At 39.8% G+C, this 19,505-nt stretch overlaps 2 protein-coding genes across 3 annotated transcripts in view; one reads left to right on the top strand and one right to left on the bottom strand.

The window, feature by feature from the left end:
- Positions 1-13,814, bottom strand: part of mecp2 (methyl CpG binding protein 2) — a 32,372-nt gene extending 18,558 nt beyond the window's left edge. For both annotated transcript variants that reach the window (XM_057861312.1, XM_057861321.1), the window contains exon 1: positions 13,679-13,814. In XM_057861312.1, the coding sequence (XP_057717295.1) occupies positions 13,679-13,710 (32 nt within the window). In that variant the 5' untranslated portion in view covers positions 13,711-13,814. The remainder of the gene's footprint in view (positions 1-13,678) is intronic.
- A 4,654-nt stretch (positions 13,815-18,468) lies between these two features.
- irak1 (interleukin-1 receptor-associated kinase 1) overlaps positions 18,469-19,505 on the top strand; it is a 31,762-nt gene continuing 30,725 nt past the window's right edge. Inside the window, exon 1 of the mRNA XM_057861333.1 lies at positions 18,469-18,790. Within this exon, the coding sequence (XP_057717316.1) occupies positions 18,679-18,790 (112 nt within the window). The 5' untranslated portion in view covers positions 18,469-18,678. The remainder of the gene's footprint in view (positions 18,791-19,505) is intronic.

Here is a 19,505-nt window from a genome sequence, read left to right on the forward strand (position 1 = left end):
CATTCACAGAAATCACTTTTTTACAACCTGAAAAAAATCCTATGTAAGTCAGTATAGACACAGGTTGCTGCAGAAAGCGAACGTGGGCAGAAGAAAGAAGAAAATGACAATAATACTCAAAGGGGGATTCACTCCATTCACATGAACGCATTATTTGCAGTGCCTAGCTCGTGTAGACAAATTTAATTATAAATATAGTTAAGTATTTTTTAAAAACGTAATATGTGTGCACTGCACCTATTGAATTGCACTTTTATACGCTTGCCCAATTTTTAAAGTTGTAAATTTGCTTGAATTGCAAGGGTTCTTGCAGGAATCAACAAGAGAAATTCAAGACTTTTATTAGACTAGACTAGAACAGAATTTAATCCCAATTCTGGCACAAATTTCACGGCAAATTTCAATGAGATGAGCACTATCCAGTATGTACTTGTTTTTGTTTGCTTAACAACACCCGTCCATATATACAGTGGGGAGAACCAAGTATTTGATACACTATCAAATACTTGGTTCTCCCCACTGTACCTCTGACTGGCAACCAATTAAAATTCAATCCACTTCAGCGAATCATCAGTTGTGCAATTAGCTCATACCTCTTCATTAGCAAGTAAAAACAATTAAAAACTTTAGTTAAAATTAGGGCTGTCAAAATTATCGCGTTAACGCGCGGTAATTAATTTTTAAAATTAATCACGTTAAAATATTTGACGCAATTAACGCACATGTCCCGCTCAGACAGTATTCTGCCTTTTGGTAAGTTTTACAGCAAGGTTTTTTGTGCTGTCTAACAGCGAACTCTTGTGGTCACTTTGCGACATGGTTTATTGCTCTCTTGCCAGTTCAATATGGCTGCACGACGTCTCGCGCTGACGCCTACGTTGTAATGTTGTGCTTATATGATCCTTGGACAAGATTTGTCCGTAAGTATGGTTGTTGTAAAGAATGTACATATTATGTTAGTAAGCGAAATGTTATATTTTTTGTATGAGACGCTTTTTGTTTATGTTTAGTGAACCTGTATAGCGTGCTAAGCTAACGTTGTTGCTAATGCAATGCTTGTGTACTTTTTTTTGTAGTTTCACAACGGTCTAAAGAGGACAGTGGTTTGAGGCCATTTTATTAATAAATCAGATGAAAAAGAAAGAAGTCTGATTATTAAGGCGTCGTTCACTAGCTGTCTAGCTTTGGAAAAAGTAGACGCTTCGGAGTGAGGACAGCATAGACAGATTTAAATGACAGTATAGTGAAATGCCCACTACAGTCCTTATGTACCGTATGTTGAATGTATATATCCATCTTGTGTCTTGTCTTTCCATTCCAACAAACTATTTTACAGAATATATATATAATTTCCAGAAAAATATGGCATATTTTATAGATGGTTTGAATTGTGATTAATTGCGATTAATTACGATTAATTAATTTTTAAGCTGTAATTAACTCGATTAAAAATTTTAATCGTTTGACAGCCCTAGTTAAAATATGTAGTTGGTCTAATGAAATTAGCATTTTCATAGTTTGGTCAGTGTGATACTTATACTCGTGACAAACAAAAATGACGTCTGTTCTATATTTTTTAATGTTAACTCATCTATCCATCTATATATAATTTTTTTATTAACTTTAGATGAAACTATTGAAAACTTTATTTAAGCAATGTTATGCACGTTACCATTGTTGTTTAGGCCGCAATGTGTTCGGTAGTGACGTAAAATAGGCCTGTACGATACTGGAATAAACTGCGATTTTTGGTGTGTTTGCGATATAATATGGTGATATTAAAAGTAGAAGAATTTTCACCAGATAACTTGAATAGCTCTGTTTGGGATAGGCTTAAACAATATTAGAAAATAAGAACATCGCGATTTATATTGCCAAGGCACCACACTTACTTTTTTGAATAGGTTGTACTGGTTGCACCTAACTTTTCCTTTAACGTGCACCAGCACAAAATGTAGGCGCAACCACTTTTTTCATTGTATCATCTTTAATGCCATACTTTTAGTCACTCTCCTTAACATTCATATAATTCATTGAAGTGATTCCACTTATGCTGTGATGCTCACGCTGCTAAGAACAGCCTCTCACTTACACAATAAAGGAGTTGGCACAGCACACTTAGACTGGGCTGCAAGTTTAACGATGATTAACACATTGGTGGCTTCGATCCTACAGCTACCCGAGCTTCTCAGGCCAGATGAAAGCCACAAACCTGTGAATCATCGTTAACGTGAAGTACTACAGGCCAGCTGCGCTGGTGACCAAGAAAAACAGTTAGGTAACACTGCCTAACAGGAGGGAGGGTGGCGCTGCTATGGCGCTGTACGAGCATGAAGCAGAAAACCATGAATATGTTTTTTAAATTAAAAACTCGATACTTTTCACCCGATTCAAATCCTCTAAAAAAATGGTGCGATCGGCCCAATTTCTGATCACGTGATTGGATCGGGGAATTTTATTTAACTAATTTATATAATGCCGTTTAATCCAGGCTCGCTGTGTATAACAGGGTTCCAGGATCTGCACACTTGCTGCTTTTATGAAGTAAAACAACAGTTTACATGTTTTAAAAAAAAAAATTAAAAAAAAAAAAATTGCACATCCTGCGATGTGTCTATTGACAAACGATATATTGTGCTGGCCTAACGTAAAATGTGCCGCCGGCTTTAACAGTTGGCAGACACACGAGGCTGAAAAACAGTTTGTGACCTTGTACCATTTTAAACTAGTACTGGTCCTTCTCAAAAAATTAGCATATTGTGATAAAGTTCATTATTTTCTTTAATGCACTGATAAACATAGACTTTCATATATTTTAGATTCATTACACACAACTTAAGTAGTTCAAGTCATCCATTGTTTTAATATTGATGATTTTGGCAAAAACGCCGCGAAAAAACAAAAATCCCTATCTCAAAAAATTTGCATATCACGGAAAGGTACTCTACAGAAGCTACTAACCTAACAGTGTTTCCCACTAATGGACGCCCCCCCCCCCCCCCCCCCCGAAAAAAAAAAAAAAAAAGATACTAATCAGATGCGTCAGTCAGCCGATTACACAGCTGTAGCCCACTCCACTCTACTACCCGCGCGAGCGAGAGCAGCATTTTAGAGTAGTATTTTATTTATTTATTTATTTATTTAAGAGACGCAAGGGGAACGAGTAGGAAGAATGGGAGAACGAGCGAGATAGCGAGAGATAGCGGTCGCATGTCGTAGCAGCCCGCTGTTATTTTGTTATTGTTTCTCTTTATTATTGTTACCACAATCGAGTGGTTAAGCAAATACAGACTTCTCTCCTTCTTCCCCATATCCGGGGCATTACAATAGTTTCGATCGGACTTTTCGGCGAAAGTGAGCGGTGGACGGAAAGAAAACTTTGATTGAACTTGCGCGGAGAGGCGGGGCCCAAAATAAAGCCTTGCTCTATTTTCAGAGCGTTGGTCACAGTAAAGTATTTATTAGTTCAAGCAGAGTAAAATGATACATATTCACGGTACAAGAACGTCGTTTCCGTGTCCATCGATTGGTAAGAAAAGGCTGTTTGTACGAGTGACGTGTGGGCGCTCCCGTCGGGGGGACATTTCGCGTGGAGTGGCTATTTTTCGGCACAACACCGACGCGCCAACTTCAGACAATTATGGCTGACGAAAGTTGGATAAATGCGCCCCCCCCCCACACACAATTTCGCGAGCTCTGGGACACTCGAAAAATGACTCTCTTACCTCTCCTTGCTAAGTTAATGGTACCTCGATGTTCGTTTGTGTGGAAATTTAGTTCACGAACAACGGGGAAAAAACTATTCACCTTCTCACCGAATCAAGAAAAACTCTTTACACGGCCATTAGAATTCCCCCTGTCCTGTAAATGGGTCAGTTGACAGAAGGACTGTTATTGTTGTGGTAATGTAGTACTTATGAGGGTCAAATAAAAAGAAAAAAGGAGGGCTACGACGGCGGTCTGAAACCCGCGGCTCTTGGGCCGCATGCGGCTCTTTAGTGCTGCTTCGGAGCTTCTTTTTTTTTTTTTTTAAATGGAAAAAGATGGGGGAGGGAAATATATTTTTTGTTTTAATAGGATTTCTAGGAGGACAAACATGATACAAACATTCTTTCAATTCATTAATATTGTAATGAAGTTAAACTTGTGGTGTCATCGTACAACAGAGTAGTCACGTGGTGCGCTATAGGATCCACTGCAGGGAAAATAAACATTTAATCATGAAGGCTAATTATGTATTTCTAGCCAACTTAGTCATTTTTATAGTAGGCTAATATAGCTAGTATTGATAATTATAAGGCTTGTACAAGGCTTTTAATTTTTTGCTGCTCCAGACATACTGTATCAGTTTTTTTTTTTTTTGGGGGGGGGGGGGGGGGCAAATATGGCTCTTTTCAACAGTTTGCCAACCCTGAGTCACTACGAGATGTAAGTCGTACTATTGCTACGAGAAAAAAAGTCGCATTATTACATAGGGTAACGTAGCTGTACTCAGCAACGCATTTTACATACATGTACCGTAGCTGAGAGCTATAACATTAGCCTAGCTAATGAAATATTTCAAATATATCGTTGTTATGGTTCTTCTTGGGGGGAAAAAATAATGAAAAAAAAAAAAAATTCGCCGTGGCATGACATGGTGTGGCTGTCCGACTCCGATGCAGCCCACCACCACAGTTTCAAAAAATCCTATGGTCAGAGACCCTCCCACCACAGTCTCCTAAAATCCTGTGGGAAACACTGCCTAATCATCTGAATCAAAGAATTAACTCAAAACCCCTGCGAAAGATTCCTGAGGTTTTTAAAAACTCTCAGCCTGGTTCATTACGCAAAACCGCAATCATGGGCAAGACTGCCGACCTGACTGCTGTCCAGAAGGCTATCATTGACACTCTCAAGCAAGAGGCTAAGACACAGAAAGAAATTTCTAACAAATAGGCTGTTCCCAGAGTGCTGTATCAAGAAACAGAAACAGTGGACTCAGTCTGGAGTAGAAACATCCAGAGCCACCGTGCACAGGCGTGTGCTGGAAATGGGCTACAGGTGCCGCATTCCCCAGGTCAAGCCACTTTTGAACCTGAAACAGCGGCAGAAGCGCCTGACCTGGGCTACAGAGAAGTACCACTGGACTGTTGGTCAGTGGTCCAAAATACCTTTTTCAGAAGAAAACTAATTTTGCATGTCATTCGGAAATCAAGGTGCCAGAGTTTGGAGGAAGACTGGGGAGATGGAAATGCCAAAATGCCTGAAGTCCAGTGTCAAGTACCCACAGTCAGTGATGGTCTGGGGTGCTATGTCAGCTGCTGGTGTTGGTCTACTGTGTTTTATCAAGGGCAGGGTTAATGCAGCTATAGCTATCAGGAGATTTTGGAGCACTTAATGCTTCCATCTGCTGAAAAGCTTTATAGAGATGAAGATTTCATTTTTCAGCACCACCTGGCACCTGCTCACAGTGCCAAAACCACTGGTAAATGGTTTACTTGACCATGGCATTACTGTGCTCAATTGGCCTGCCAACTCTCCTGACCTGAACCCCATAGAGAATCTGTGGGATATTGTGAAGAGGAAGTTGAGAGACACCACACCCAACACTGTGGATGAGCTTAAGACCGCTATCGAAGCATCCTGGGCCTCCATAACACCTCAGCAGTGCCACAAGCTGATTGCCTCCATGCCACGCCACATTGAAGCAGTCATTTCTGCAAAAGGATTCCCGACCAAGTATTGAGTGCATAGCTGATATAATTAATTGAAGGGAAACTTGTTTTGTATTTAAAAAAACATTTTTTTGTATTGGTCTGATGAAATATGCAAATTTTTTGAGATAGGGATTTTTGGTTTTTCTTGACTTTTTTGCCAAAATCATCAATATTAAAACAATAAAAGGCTTGAACTACTTCAGTTGTGTGTAATGAATCTAAAATATATGAAAGTCTAATGATTGTCAGTACATTACAGAAAATAATGAACTTTATCACAATATGCTAATTTTTTTAGAAGGACTAGTATATTGTATGCCAGAAAACCTACACTAAATTCTCAATAAATATTGATGTTACTATTGCAAATATCAATTACAAAGGGTAAAACAAATACATTATGAATAAAAATCAAAATAATAATATAATAATAGCAATAATAATAATAATAATACCTGTAATAATGTAACAAACCGAGTTCTAATGTTGCAAATGTGTTTGCGTGGTGTACCTGAACGCATCGCGTGGCTGACTTGATAAGACTGTGCCGTTTTAGTTTTGCTTCGTTTACTTGCTGTGGGGGACACTAGGCACAAGTTGATGGAATAAATGATTAGAAACCTGACGAAGCAGACGATTTCTTTGGCAATGTTACCATAATAATAATTGCCACCTTAACTTATAAACACTGGCTCATATTTTTGTAATATATCTATCTTCATGTCAATGGTAACGGTAAGCATCACCTTTTTTCCTTTTTTAACATTGTTGGAACCCATGATGATTTCTCTCACAAGAAAATCTGCCATGCGTCAGTTTTGCGGGAAAACAAAGAAACTGCGGTGCTGTCATGGATCGTTGTATTTAGAGCATGTCGTCAGATGTAGAAACAAATGGCGAGTCAAATCTTACGTTGGATGTCGAAAAGATCGTGTGTCGAAGCGATCGTATGTCGAGGTTCCACTGTATACAGTGGAGAGAACAAGTATTTGATACACTGCCGATTTTGCTGGTTTTCCCACTTGCAAAGCATGTACAGGTCTGTAATTTGTATCATAGGTTCTCTTCAACTGTGAGGGACGGAATCTAATACAAAAAAACAGAAAATCACGTTGTATGATTTTTTAAATAATAAATTTGCATTTAATTGCATGAAATAAGTATTTGATACTTCACAAAAATCGAACTTAATATTTGGTACAGAAACCTTTGTTTGTTATTACAGATACCAAACGTTTCCTGTAGTCCTTGACAAGGTTTGCACACACTGCAACAGGGATTTTGGCCCACTCCTCCATGCAGATCTTCTCCAGAGCCTTCAGGTTTCGGGGCTGTTGCCGGGCAACACGGACTTTCAGCTCCCTCCATAGATTTTCTATCTGGTTCAGATCTGGTGACTGGCTAGACCACTCCAGGACCTTATGATGCTTCTTACGGAGCCACTCTTTAGTTGCCTTGGCAGTGTGCTTTGGGTCGTTGTCATGCTGGAAGACCCAGCCACGACCCATCTTCAGGGCTCTTACTGAAGGAAGGAGGTTGTCAGCCAAGATCTGGCGATACATAGCCCCAACCATCCTTCCCTCAATATGGTGTGGTCGTCCTGTATCCTTGGCAGAGAAGCAGCCCCAAAAAATGTTTCCTACTCCATGTTTCACGGTTGGGATGGTGTTCTTGGGGTTGTACTCATCCTTCTTTTTCCTCCAAACACGACGAGCCGAGTTTACACCAAAAAGTTCAATTTTGGTCTCATCCGACCACATGACCTTCTCCCATTGCTCCTCTAGATCATCCAGATGGTCAGTGGCAAACTTCAGACGTGTCTGGACATGCACTGGCTTCAGCAGCGGGACCTTGCATGCGCTGTAGGATTTTAATCAGTGATGGCGTAATGTATTTCCGATGGTTTTCTTCAAGACTGTGGTTCTAGCTCTCTTCAGGTCATTGACCAGGTCCTGCCGTGTAGTTCTGGGCTGATCCCTCACCTTCCTCTTGATCAGTGATGCCCCACGAGGTGAGATCTTGCATGAAGCCCCAGAACGAGGCAGATTGACCATCAACTTGAACTTCTTCCATTTTCTAATAATCGCTCCAACAGTTGTTACCTTCTCACCAAGCTGCTTGCTTATTTTCCTGTAGCCCATCCCAGCCTTGTGCAGGTCTATTATTTTATCCCTGATGTCCTTACACAGCTCTTTGGTCTTGGCCATTGTGGAGAGGTTGGAGTTTGTTTGTTTGAGCATGTGAACAGGTGTCTTTTATACAGGTAACAAGTTCAAACAGGTGCAGTTACTTCCGGTAATGAGTGGAGAACAGGAGGGGTTCTTAAAAAAGAACTAAGAGCTGAAATATTTACTAGTTGGTAATGTATCAAATACTTATTTCATGCAGTTAAATACAAATTTATTATTTAAAAATTATACAATGTGATTTTCTGGATTTTTGTATTAGATTCCGTCCCTCACAGTTGAGAACTTACGATACAAATTACAGATCCGTCCCTCACAGTTGAGAACTTACGATACAAATTACAGACCTCTACATGGCTTGCAAGTGGGAAAACCAGCAAAATCGGCAGTGTATCAAATACTTGTTCTCCCCACTGTATACTAGTCCTTCTAAAAAATAGCATATTGTGATAAAGTTCATTATTTTCTATGATGTACTGATTAACATTAGACTTTCATATATTTTAGATTCATTACACAGAACTGAAGTAGTTCAAGCCTTTTATTTTAATATTGATTATTTTGGAAAATCACTCAAGAAAGGTTTTAAGTTAATTTCATAGATTCAGATGATTAGGTTAGTAGTTTCTTTAGAGTACATTTTCATGATATGCTAGTTTTTTGAGATAGGGATTTTTGGTTTTTCTTTTTTACCAAAATCATCAATATTAAAACAGTAACTTGAACGACATCAGTTGTGTGTAATGAATCTAAAATATACGAAAACGATTCAGAGGCTCCAATTCGTTTATAAAACAATTATTGATGCACCCCCCTCCTTTTTTGATTTTTTTTTTTTTTATAATGTTTTGTACATTAGTTCCAAAATTGTTCAAAAATCCTCTCAGGCTAAACCAAACTACTATTTCAGTATCAAGTTAACATATACAGTAAACAAATATACAAAAATAACAGTAAATAAAAAAACTCCAGTCCCCATTTTGTATCAGCAGCTTTAAACTACATTCAATTAATTTAATGTTGTGAATCAACTGTTACAGTTGTTAAAATTGCTCCTGTTATTCCGCAATTTCCCTTCTGTCTACTTTTGTCAAAGTTTTAAAACTATTTCATCATTTAAAGATAGACTCAAGACAAGATTCTGCCGATTTATGAGTATTTTAGATAAAAAGTTAATTAGGTTCGCTACAACAGAGCCTCCTAGAGAGGTCTACTGCTTTAAGATGGCGGCTGTTTACTTACGCCGGAAAGTCTGTCATTTCGCATCTCTGTTCAATAATACATGTTCTAACATTGACGTCGTCTGTCATTTGCATCTAGTTCTACATATATATTATATCTACTGTAGCCGTATGTTTGTAGCAACTAGCAGCTGGGCGTTGTTTGTAGCGGCTGTTAGCCGCAGTCAGGTATGATTGTTTTTTATCTAGCGGCATGAGTTGAACATATTTAATCTCGGTCCGTTCGTCATTGTGTCCTCATTGTGTCCCAAAGACCGCGCTGACTGTGTTTTACTTCCGCTTTACCTGGTATAAATCAATAATCGGAATTTGGATATTTGTGAATCGTTCTCGAATCTTCCACGGCCGAATCGCGAATAATCTAAGAATCGGAAATTTCGCACGCCTTTAATATATATGTGTATATGTAACCCCTGTGTCAGCGCCGCCCCGCGTTCCGCGCCCACCTCTGACTAGGCCGGGACGCGAACCCGCGCGCCAACGACGCTTCCACTCGGCAGGCAAGATCGGTAACCACTCCACCAATAAGCTCGAGCCAACGGCGCAGCCGCTAGCGTCCTTACATGAAGGAATCGGCAGGGAGGTTTCCACGCTCCACATGGACTCGCGTGCACCCGTTACACTCACCCCCCGAAACCTTCGCTGCCGATCCGGGTTACGGCACCATTGTTACCCCTGTGTCAGCGCCGCCCCGCGTTCCGCGCCCACCTCTGACTAGGCCGGGACGCGAACCCGCGCGCCAACGACGCTTCCACACGGCAGGCAAGATCGGTAACCACTGCACCAATAAGCTCGAGCCAACGGCGCAGCCGCTAGCGTCCTTACATGAAGGAATCGGCAGGGAGGTTTCCACGCTCCACATGGACTCGCGTGTACCCGTTACATATATATATATATATATATATATATATATATATATATATATATATATATATATATATATATATACAGTACTGTATATTTTTATTATATTATGTATATACAGGATATACTGTATGTATATATTTTCCCCAAGTGGAAGCTTCCATGTTATATTATGTATATACAGGATATACTGTATGTATATATTTTCCCCAAGTGGAAGCTTCCATGTTATATTATGTAAATACAGGATATACTGTATGTATATATTTTCCCCAAGTGGAAGCTTCCATGATCCTAATAAATTTAATAATTAAAAATATATATATACAGTACTGTGCAAAAGTTTTAGGCAGGTGTCCTGCCTAAGACTTTTGCACAGTACTGTATATATGTATATATATATATATATATATATATATATATATATATATATATATATATATATATATATATTTTTTTTTTTTTTTTTTAATTATTAAAAACACGATCCTTTTCACCCAATTCAGATATTCAGAAAAATGGGGCGATTGGCCTGATTTCTGATCAAGTGATCGAATCAGGGACATCCCTACTTTTGTTCATGGATACTTAATAGGTCATTATTTCCTAATGCATGTGTTGCATTCACTGATGCATACAATTTTCAAATATGTAAATATTTCAGCACTTATAAAATCTTGTTTTATAAATGGTTCCTTACACCTGCTCACTATAAAATTACAAACGGGGGGACTTCCTCTTTAAGATCTAGTTCTTTTTATTTTGTTCCCCTGAATTTGTTATTTTCAAGATTTTTGTTATGTACCAGTATTGGTGTCCAAAACTTAAAGAAAATTCAAAGGTTTCAGAAACGTCTTTTTTTAAGCTCACGTAATTTGACCTACATTGAAGGTGTCAAAGAATGCCCGCCTGCCCCCCCACCCCTCCCACAATACTAGAGATTTTAAGCTTTTAGCATGGCATATGGGACAAATTTTAAATACTGCCCAAATTGGGGGTCCTTCAAGCCACTTGACTGTTTCCAACCGACTGTCTGTCAAGATGAAACGTCTGTTTGAATTTTACCACATAAATGTCATAAAAATGTGACGTATTCTCCAGTGCAAATTATATGTTTTCCACTTCTTTATGCATTTTTGGCTGGTGCGATTTATACTCTGGAGCAACTTATAGTCAGAAAAATACACTAAGTAACTGCAATGATTGGGAAAAAAAAAATACATTGCAAAGTCAAGCACTGTTCACATTAAAAGGTGAAAACAACACAGGATATGCGAAAATACTTTTACATATAACAGGTGCAATGTCATTATACTTCATATTGGACAAACTGGTAGTCCACATCCGCCACATGAACCCCAAGCCTACTTCCTGCTTTTCCAATCTCCAACAATCAACAGCAGCCACTCTCTCTCCCATCAAGCATGTGGGGCTTTTTATCGACCTTTGGATTTTAAGTACTGTACAAACATCATTGTAGCAAATGGCCAAGTATACAATGACCCTAGGAATTACAGCACCAATTTAACAACTATCTTACAATATTTTTTATTTCGAGTTGTATTGCTATTAGGTAAATGCTAATAATTATCATGGTTCACCAGCAATCTGATCTTAACCCACAAAAAGTCCCAACTGCATGGCGCCTGTTTCCTGCCAATTCTGAGCTGTACTCACGTAATTTCCTTATGTGAACAGATTTTCTCAACATCTCCCTGTATTAATAGCAGTGTTGGGCACGTTACTTTAAAAAAGTAATTAGTTACATTACTCACTACTTCTTCCAAAAAGTAACTGAGTTAGTAACTGAATTACTCTATAGTAAAAGTAACTAGTTACCAGGGAAAGTAACTATTTCCGTTACTTTAAAAAGAACTTGTTGTATGTCAATGAATTTGAAATTTTCTGAGCAGTATTCGAGTCAGTGGAATAGAGAAGAACAGACAGGTAGTTAACTTGTTTAGGTGCTTCAGCAGATTTGAATTGCTTACCACAGATGTCGACAAAAGCTTTGCCCCGGGACATAAATTACACATTACATGCAGGTTCTTTCCTTTAATTTCGACAAACTCTAAATAGTGTCTATATCTCCACCTCTTAAAGGACACTTTTTCTTCTGAATGCTCTGCCATCTCGGCCCTGTGCATCTGTTTTGCGTGTGTTTGCCGCACGCGCTGCTTCGGTTTGCTTGTGAAATCACCGGCTCTGATTGGCTTACCACGACACATGACTCTAACCCTCAGCCAATCACAATCACTTCCATCACATCTCTCAAGGGGCTGCATTCAAGTAGGCTCGTTTCCCAACAATTCACGTCACCTTCAAAGCGTCTGCCGTCCTCAAGATGGAAACAGAATTATTGCTGGCTGACAGTAGGAGATGGGAACGAGGCTAGCATCAGGTGTAGCAAACACAGAAACGTTACCAAACTTTGGAAAGCATTGTCTAATTGAATGAGCATGGACAAACAGCTTGCAGTCAGACATACGTGCGCTATTCTCGAACCTGAACGCACCCAAAGTCTTGGATGACAAATCAACAGAGCAGAGAGTCGACTCGACACGGCTGGTAGTTTCTTCAATTTATTCAGAGTAAGTAACGCACCGCTTTTGACCGTCAGTAACGGTAACGGCGTTGTAACGGCGGAAAAAGTAATTAGTTAGATTACCCCGTTACTGAAAAACTAACGCCATTACATAACGGCGTTATTTATAACGGCGTTACTCCCAACACCGATGGGCTGATCCTTTTGAGTCATAAATCTCAGATGAATCCTTCGCCATTTGCTGAGCTGAGTATCCCACTGCACGAATGTTAGAATCAGTATGCATTCTGGAGTTGTCTATCTGATTTTAAATGTGTCTATTGTTGAAATCCTAATTGCGTTCCAAGGGAGCGATTCAACTGTATAGTGTTGCAATTTTGGTGGAACCCGTTTTACTGACTCTAGCTCATCTGGCTGGCCCCAGTCCTCTATTTGGGTGTGCGAATGACATTAATTAAACTGAACTGATTAAGCAGCAGCCACATTATATGAAACGAGCAGGTATGGAAAGTAGGCCGCAACACATACACAAACAAGGGGAGAAATCGTTAACTTTAAGAAGCTTGACGTGTTCCCCCAAACTGCGATCATGCTTCAGCGGAGTTCAAGTGGTGACAACATAAGGGAACGTGATGCCCAGCTCAGCAGCACCTGGGGAGGAGGATGCTGACTGTAGGGATTAGGGGCATGTAATGGGAAGTGCACTGAATAAGTGCATTTTTACACACCCATTACCACGAAAACACTCTAAAAGCGGGACCATAGACTGGCTAGCAGCCCGTTAGACACCTGCGTGCTAATAACACTGAGTGCCCGAGGGTGGAACACAGCAGGCGGGCATGGCAGCGCAGCTTCGTCCCGCGGGCCGTCCTCCAGGCGTGAGGGAACGATTCCTTAACTCAGGGTTACAGTGTCGGGCAGCAGGCAGAGTATATGAACGAGTGGCTTCACAAGCAGCTAAAGTACAGACGGAGCTGAAGTTGGTGACGTATTCCAGATAAGACCGAGACAGGCCGGTGTAAAATGCACGCACTTCGAAGTCAAATAAAAAAGACGACAGAAAGATGGCGGAGGTGCCCAAAACAGCGACGCTTTACCAGAAGATGAAATGTTTTTTTTTAAAAAAAAAAAGAGCTTACGTACATTCTCTCCTCCTCGCTTTCCACGGCAGCCATTTTTATTTAAATAAATAATTTTATATTTAAAAAAAAAAAGCGTTCAAACATCTCTGATGCACCCCGCCCCCTTCAGCTCCTTTTCCAACCACCGTCACTTAGCCAACATCGCGAGATGTGAGCGTGAACGCTGAGATGTCGATTGGCAAGATGAGTTCTCACGAGATGTTGAGCCAGAGTCTGTTTGGGACGGCGAGTGCTGCTTTGCGTTCACGAGACAACGGCGTCATTGAAATAGATCAATAAATATGTGGATAAATACAACTGAATTAATTTTTTTTAAAAGTTATTTTTATGAAATATTTTAATCAAACGTTACAAAATGTAAGAAATCCCTGGAAAACGTAAGAAATAAGCAACAAAATGCTGAAATCCTGATATAGTGCTTATATACAACAACAACAACAAAATCAGTCAAGACGTCTCTACCTTTTCAATTTACGCTTACTGTAAAGCTCCAAGGCTCTTGCATGTTTGAAATAAGCACATAAATCATTGGTTCGTATGAGGATAGTTGTTGAAAACATCACTGAATATGGTCCACAAAAGAATTTTAAACTAAGCGTACATTCTGTTGCACTTCTCAGGTTTAAAGGCCAAATGTGAAGTAAGGTTGGCCAACCATGTTTTTGAATAATATCAATGGCTAGACAATTATAAGCATATTTTCGTTTTTGTTTTTTTTTAACGCAACCCTTGCAGATTCTTTGTTTAACCCATAGCAACGCCCTTGACAACGAAAATGCTTTTCTTCGACAATCTTCGGAAATCGTCGGAATTGACGTCACACCGAGAACTGCGAGGAAAGTCCGCCATACACACAGTATTGTTGCATTGCTTCTCGGTAAGATGCCACGGCAGTGTGTGGCGATGTATTGTTCTCAATGTAAAGAAAAGTTGTATGAGTGGCTGAAGGATAACAAGGCACGTTTTTTGTTCGCACTAAGCGAATGAATTTCACGCCATCATCGAGTCGTGTTCTCTGCTACAAGGACTTCGAAGATGCCTGCTTCCTCAACCGGTCTGCTTATGATCAAGGATTTGCAAAAAAGTAAGTGTGATTTTTGGATAGATGACTGATGACTTTGTCAAAGCAGAGCTGCCAACTGTTGTGGAACAGTGCTTAATTTGTAAATCATAAGGTGCCGGAACGCAAAGTACATATAACAGCGCAGGGATGTAGGCATGTGGACAGGTCCCGGAACATATTGTAGTAGCCCGAATAGGGAAATAGAAAGGAGAGGAGTGAATGATAGCTTCCTTCACTTTATTGTTGCAACAGTTAGATAACAAATAACAAAAATAACAGCGGACTGCTGCAGCATGCGACCGCCAACTTCGCTCTCACGCCGCACTCTTCTCCTCACTTCCCGCTACGTCACCACTCTGCTGTCCGATGGCCCCCTCACGGGCCCGCAAACAGTTACGGACATTACACTATGCAGAAAATGGTGCTGAAAACAAAACGCAAATGCCCGCTTGCCATGCTGTGGGACTTTCCTTTTTTTTTCTTTCTTTTCTATGTGCTTTTCTGACTCGTTTTGAACCATCTTCCTTCTTTTTGAACAAGACAGTAAATGCAACAGTCTTTTTGGCATGTTGAAATACCGTTTGATCCTGGCTGCTTGCTCCCAAGATGCCGCAAATTTCAAGTTTTTTTTTTTAATGTCAGGAGTGTGATTTGTTGGTCCAGCTTCTCAGTGCACCATTATTATTTTATTTTATACTGTAATGTAGACTTGTAACTGCGTGTAATATTCTGATATGTTTTTCGAAGTAGCCTGAAGTGCACACAACGTTATTGTTTTGGTCACGTGACGCGGGAGTGTGATAGAGAAGCACAGGCGCTATCTATCGCTCCACACAGCCTGCCGAGAAGCCCAAGCTGTGTTCGTACTGTTAGCTCCATGTGTTAATAAAGAAACAAAGTTGTCAGCACGTCGTGTGTTCGATACCTTTGTCAACAAAAAGCTCATAACAAGACACTATGCACGATCCGTTTAAGAGATGCTGGGACTGGAGAGCTGTGAGTAGTAGGATGCGAGGGGGAGATGATGAGAAGCAAAACTTTGCGGCCGAATGTGGCGGCAGTCCGATATTATTTTGTTTTCTTATTGTTGCCATAATAAAGTAGAGAAAGCCAGCCACGTCTCATCTCCTTCTTTCCCCTCAACATTTTTATATTATTATTTTATATGCACGAGAGCTGCCGGATCTGCCAAAATGAACATGAAGTCTGATTATTATTTTTTTAAACAATGTCATCAGATAAACAGAAACATAAAATTATGTGCAAATGCCTGCTTCTTCAAATCATAAAAATAATAACAGCCTATATCTTACCAATCTTGTAATCTCGATGGGTCTTGTCTCCATTCCATGTCAGGTAGTCCAGGCACATTGTTTGCATCCTAATTAGCGTCTGGCTAATACATGTTAGGTCCGACATAAAATTCCAACCTCCTCTTCTTCCTCCAACTCTTCAAAAACTTGGATCTTCTCCCTTGCGCTCGATCTATCGCTTATATTGCTGTTTGAATCATTGTTTGAAGGGCTTTGTATGGCGGCCGTATGGCATCGCTGTTCTCGGTGTGATGTGTCACTTCCGGGTTCGTCCCCTTTCAGGCTCGAACTTCGGAAACGCGATTATTTTGTCAAATATACAACATATATTTTTTCATGCTTTATTTTCTGGACAATGTTTAATTACTTTAATTGTGACCCTAGTTGGCATGTTATGAAATTACTTCACATTTGGTCTTTAACACTACGTTGAGCCGTCTCTCCAGTATTTCCAATCAATGTAGGAAAATGTGTAGAATTCCATTACTGTACTGTTACGTAAATAAACCTATTTAGAAAATAATCCGATGTGATAAATTGAAATTCATCTATTTTGATCTTCTGATTACCAAATGAAAGTGGAAAGATTTTAGGTTGGCTCAAGGGCATAGGTTTGGTCTCAACATTGGTAGGGTCGCTATAACAGCATAACCTGCAAATACACTTTTTGCTGGGGACGGGACATTAATAAGACCAAACTGATTGGGTGAACAGGGGGTCAGGCCTACATTTCTCATAAATATGCTGATGTGTTGCCAACGTAAAAATGAAAAAAGTTGAAATTGTTATTTTCAAGGGAGAAAATGGGGAAATCCCCCTTTCTTCATACAGTGGGGAGAACAAGTATTTAGGACATTTACAGTGGTTGTGCTTTTGTGTGTGTGTGTGTGTGTGTTTTTTTTGGGGGGGTAAAGAAATGTCTGCATAGGCTGCAAATAAAATTATTTTTAAATGAATGATGGAGAAAATAAATAAATATATTTCAAATAATGAATAAATGCACAGTCCAATTAACGTTAACGGTGGAAAACACATACAGTACAAGGGGGTACTTATCTCCAAGCTGCTTCCTACTCGAGTTTTGCAGGTTAGCAAGTTCACACAGTTTAATATTATGCTAACTGTGATGCAGGTCGGACTTTCAGTAGCAAAATTAGTGACGTATTACCCACCTCCACAATATTAACGTCTACTTACAGTGACTGCCTCTGTGGCTGCCCCCCCCCCCCAAAAAAAAATTCTAACATCCCTCGTCTTTGAAGGGGATGGAGGAGGCGGCATGTTGACATGTATTTCTGTCAGGGTTGTGTGAGTGTGCGTGTTTGTTTGTTCTAGTCATCACAAATGACTTTTCTGCAAATGTTTACCTTGATCTTTTAACTGAATATGTGGCACCACAACTGAATGACCTTCAACCAATCATCATTTTTCAGCAAGATGCTGCACCACCACATTGGGGGCTGCATATTCGTGGGTTCCTCAATCATTTCCAGACCGATGGATTGGAAGGGATGGGCCAATTCCTTGGCCGCCACTTTCACCAGATATCACTCCCCTGGACTTCTTTCTATTGGGCTATGTTAAAGATATCGTGTATTGAACAAAGATAAGGGACATTACTGACCTTAAGCGAAGGCTTAAGCGAAGTTGGTAACTGGTGCCATTGCCACAATTGATGAGGCTATGCTACAGCGAACATGGCAAGAAATCGAGTACAGTCTTGATGTGATTCATGCAACTAATGGTGCCCATGTAGAAGAGTATTAAAATAGGTTAAAAAAAACTTCAATAAACGCTGAATACAATAGAACAAATCTGAATAAAATACCGAATCAATTGCATTTTTAATAAATTTTTGAAATGGTAAAGAGACTTTATGGACACCCTGTATAATTCAAATAAAGTTGCTTGAAAAATGGTGAGAGAATTTGAGCATCCTGAAAAGTCGGTAGTGTTATGTTCCTACCGTCTCTATGCAAACCTACGCCCTTGGGTTGGGCCTTCCATCCTTTGATATTTTTGGTAACATAGGACGGTGTCGGTAGGAGATACACATAATGAATGACTGCATTCGAGCAGCTGGTACCAGTCTTGCTGGTTCAGAATCAGCAAATGCTGGATTTCTTAGCAGGGGAAAGGATTGCCGTGTTACTGACCCTCATTTTATCTTTGTACATATTGCATATTCTCAAAGCGAGAAAACTGAAACTCAAACGCCATTGTATTAAACAAATTTGTTTTAATTTCCTTTGAATTTGAACACCACAATGTTACAAGGATTTGCCATATACTGACACATGAACATGAATTGGTGCATGAAATTATAATAAAAGTTGTTCAATTTTGTGGGGATCTTCATGTTCTTTTATTTTGGAAGACCAAATACCGGAAGCGGCACTTACTGAGGCGCGTTCAATGTCCGGAAGTGTACTAGCAGAACTTTTGACGCTCCTCTAATCTGACGGGTTGGTCCAATACATCGCCAATGGATCCGGGTGATATAAATGTAGGATGTTCTGGTCGTGCGGCTCGCTGCCGTGTGTTAGGCTGTTAGCTCTTTAGCATATTAGCTCTCTCTGTCAGTCAGTAAAGGATTCATTCGGAGTTGGAAATTTTCTTCTGAACATGTCCATAATAGACGTCAATGACTACTTCTTGTACAACCTCCCAGCCCAGGTCAACTTCGAGTTCTGCCGGGTCATGGATGGATTGTCAGACCAGGACTGGACACGATTTGGTGAGACACAACCCGATATTAAACTAGACGGGAAAATGTTTTCTTGTGTGCGCAAGACAAAGTTTTAGGCTGCAATGGCACCATGGAAAAAGGCTTAGAAAGTGAATTTCGCTCCACTACGCTGGTTATACGTATTTGACGCATTTTTCCATAGACAATACCCTTCTAGACTCTGGCTTAAAAGTTCTACTCAGAATATTTGTCTGAATTCGTCACCAGCCAGTAAATCTACCCAAAAAACAAAAATGAGGTGCTGCTCTTTTTGCTTGTTTTAAGTGCTATGTTAATTTTGGCCTCACACAATCATTATTAAATATTATAAACACATCTACCAAACATTTGAAACCAACATTGGTGCCTTAGTTTACACATAGGTGAATTCAGAGTGGAAAATGTAGCTAATTTCTTGAAGGAAACTCTTCAACTTAAAGCAGTGCTTCTCAATTATTTTCTGTTACGCCCCCCCCCCCAAGGAAGACCTAAATGTTTCGCGCCCCCCCAAACTCTGCCGCCACTGTAAATAGTATCATTTGTCTATAATATTACTATTATAAGTATGTCTCTGCCACACATTGTATCCTTTTTTTCCTATTAGAGAAAATAACAGAGATCAACTTATAAAGTATAACTTTATTAACATAGTTTTGTTAGTAACAGAAAAGACTTAACGCCCATCAATTTGCCTGAATTAAAAAAAAAAAAAAAGTCACATCCA

Source organism: Corythoichthys intestinalis, chromosome 2 (genome assembly GCF_030265065.1).
Source record: "Corythoichthys intestinalis isolate RoL2023-P3 chromosome 2, ASM3026506v1, whole genome shotgun sequence".
In the NCBI taxonomy this organism is placed as follows: Eukaryota; Metazoa; Chordata; class Actinopteri; order Syngnathiformes; family Syngnathidae; genus Corythoichthys; species Corythoichthys intestinalis.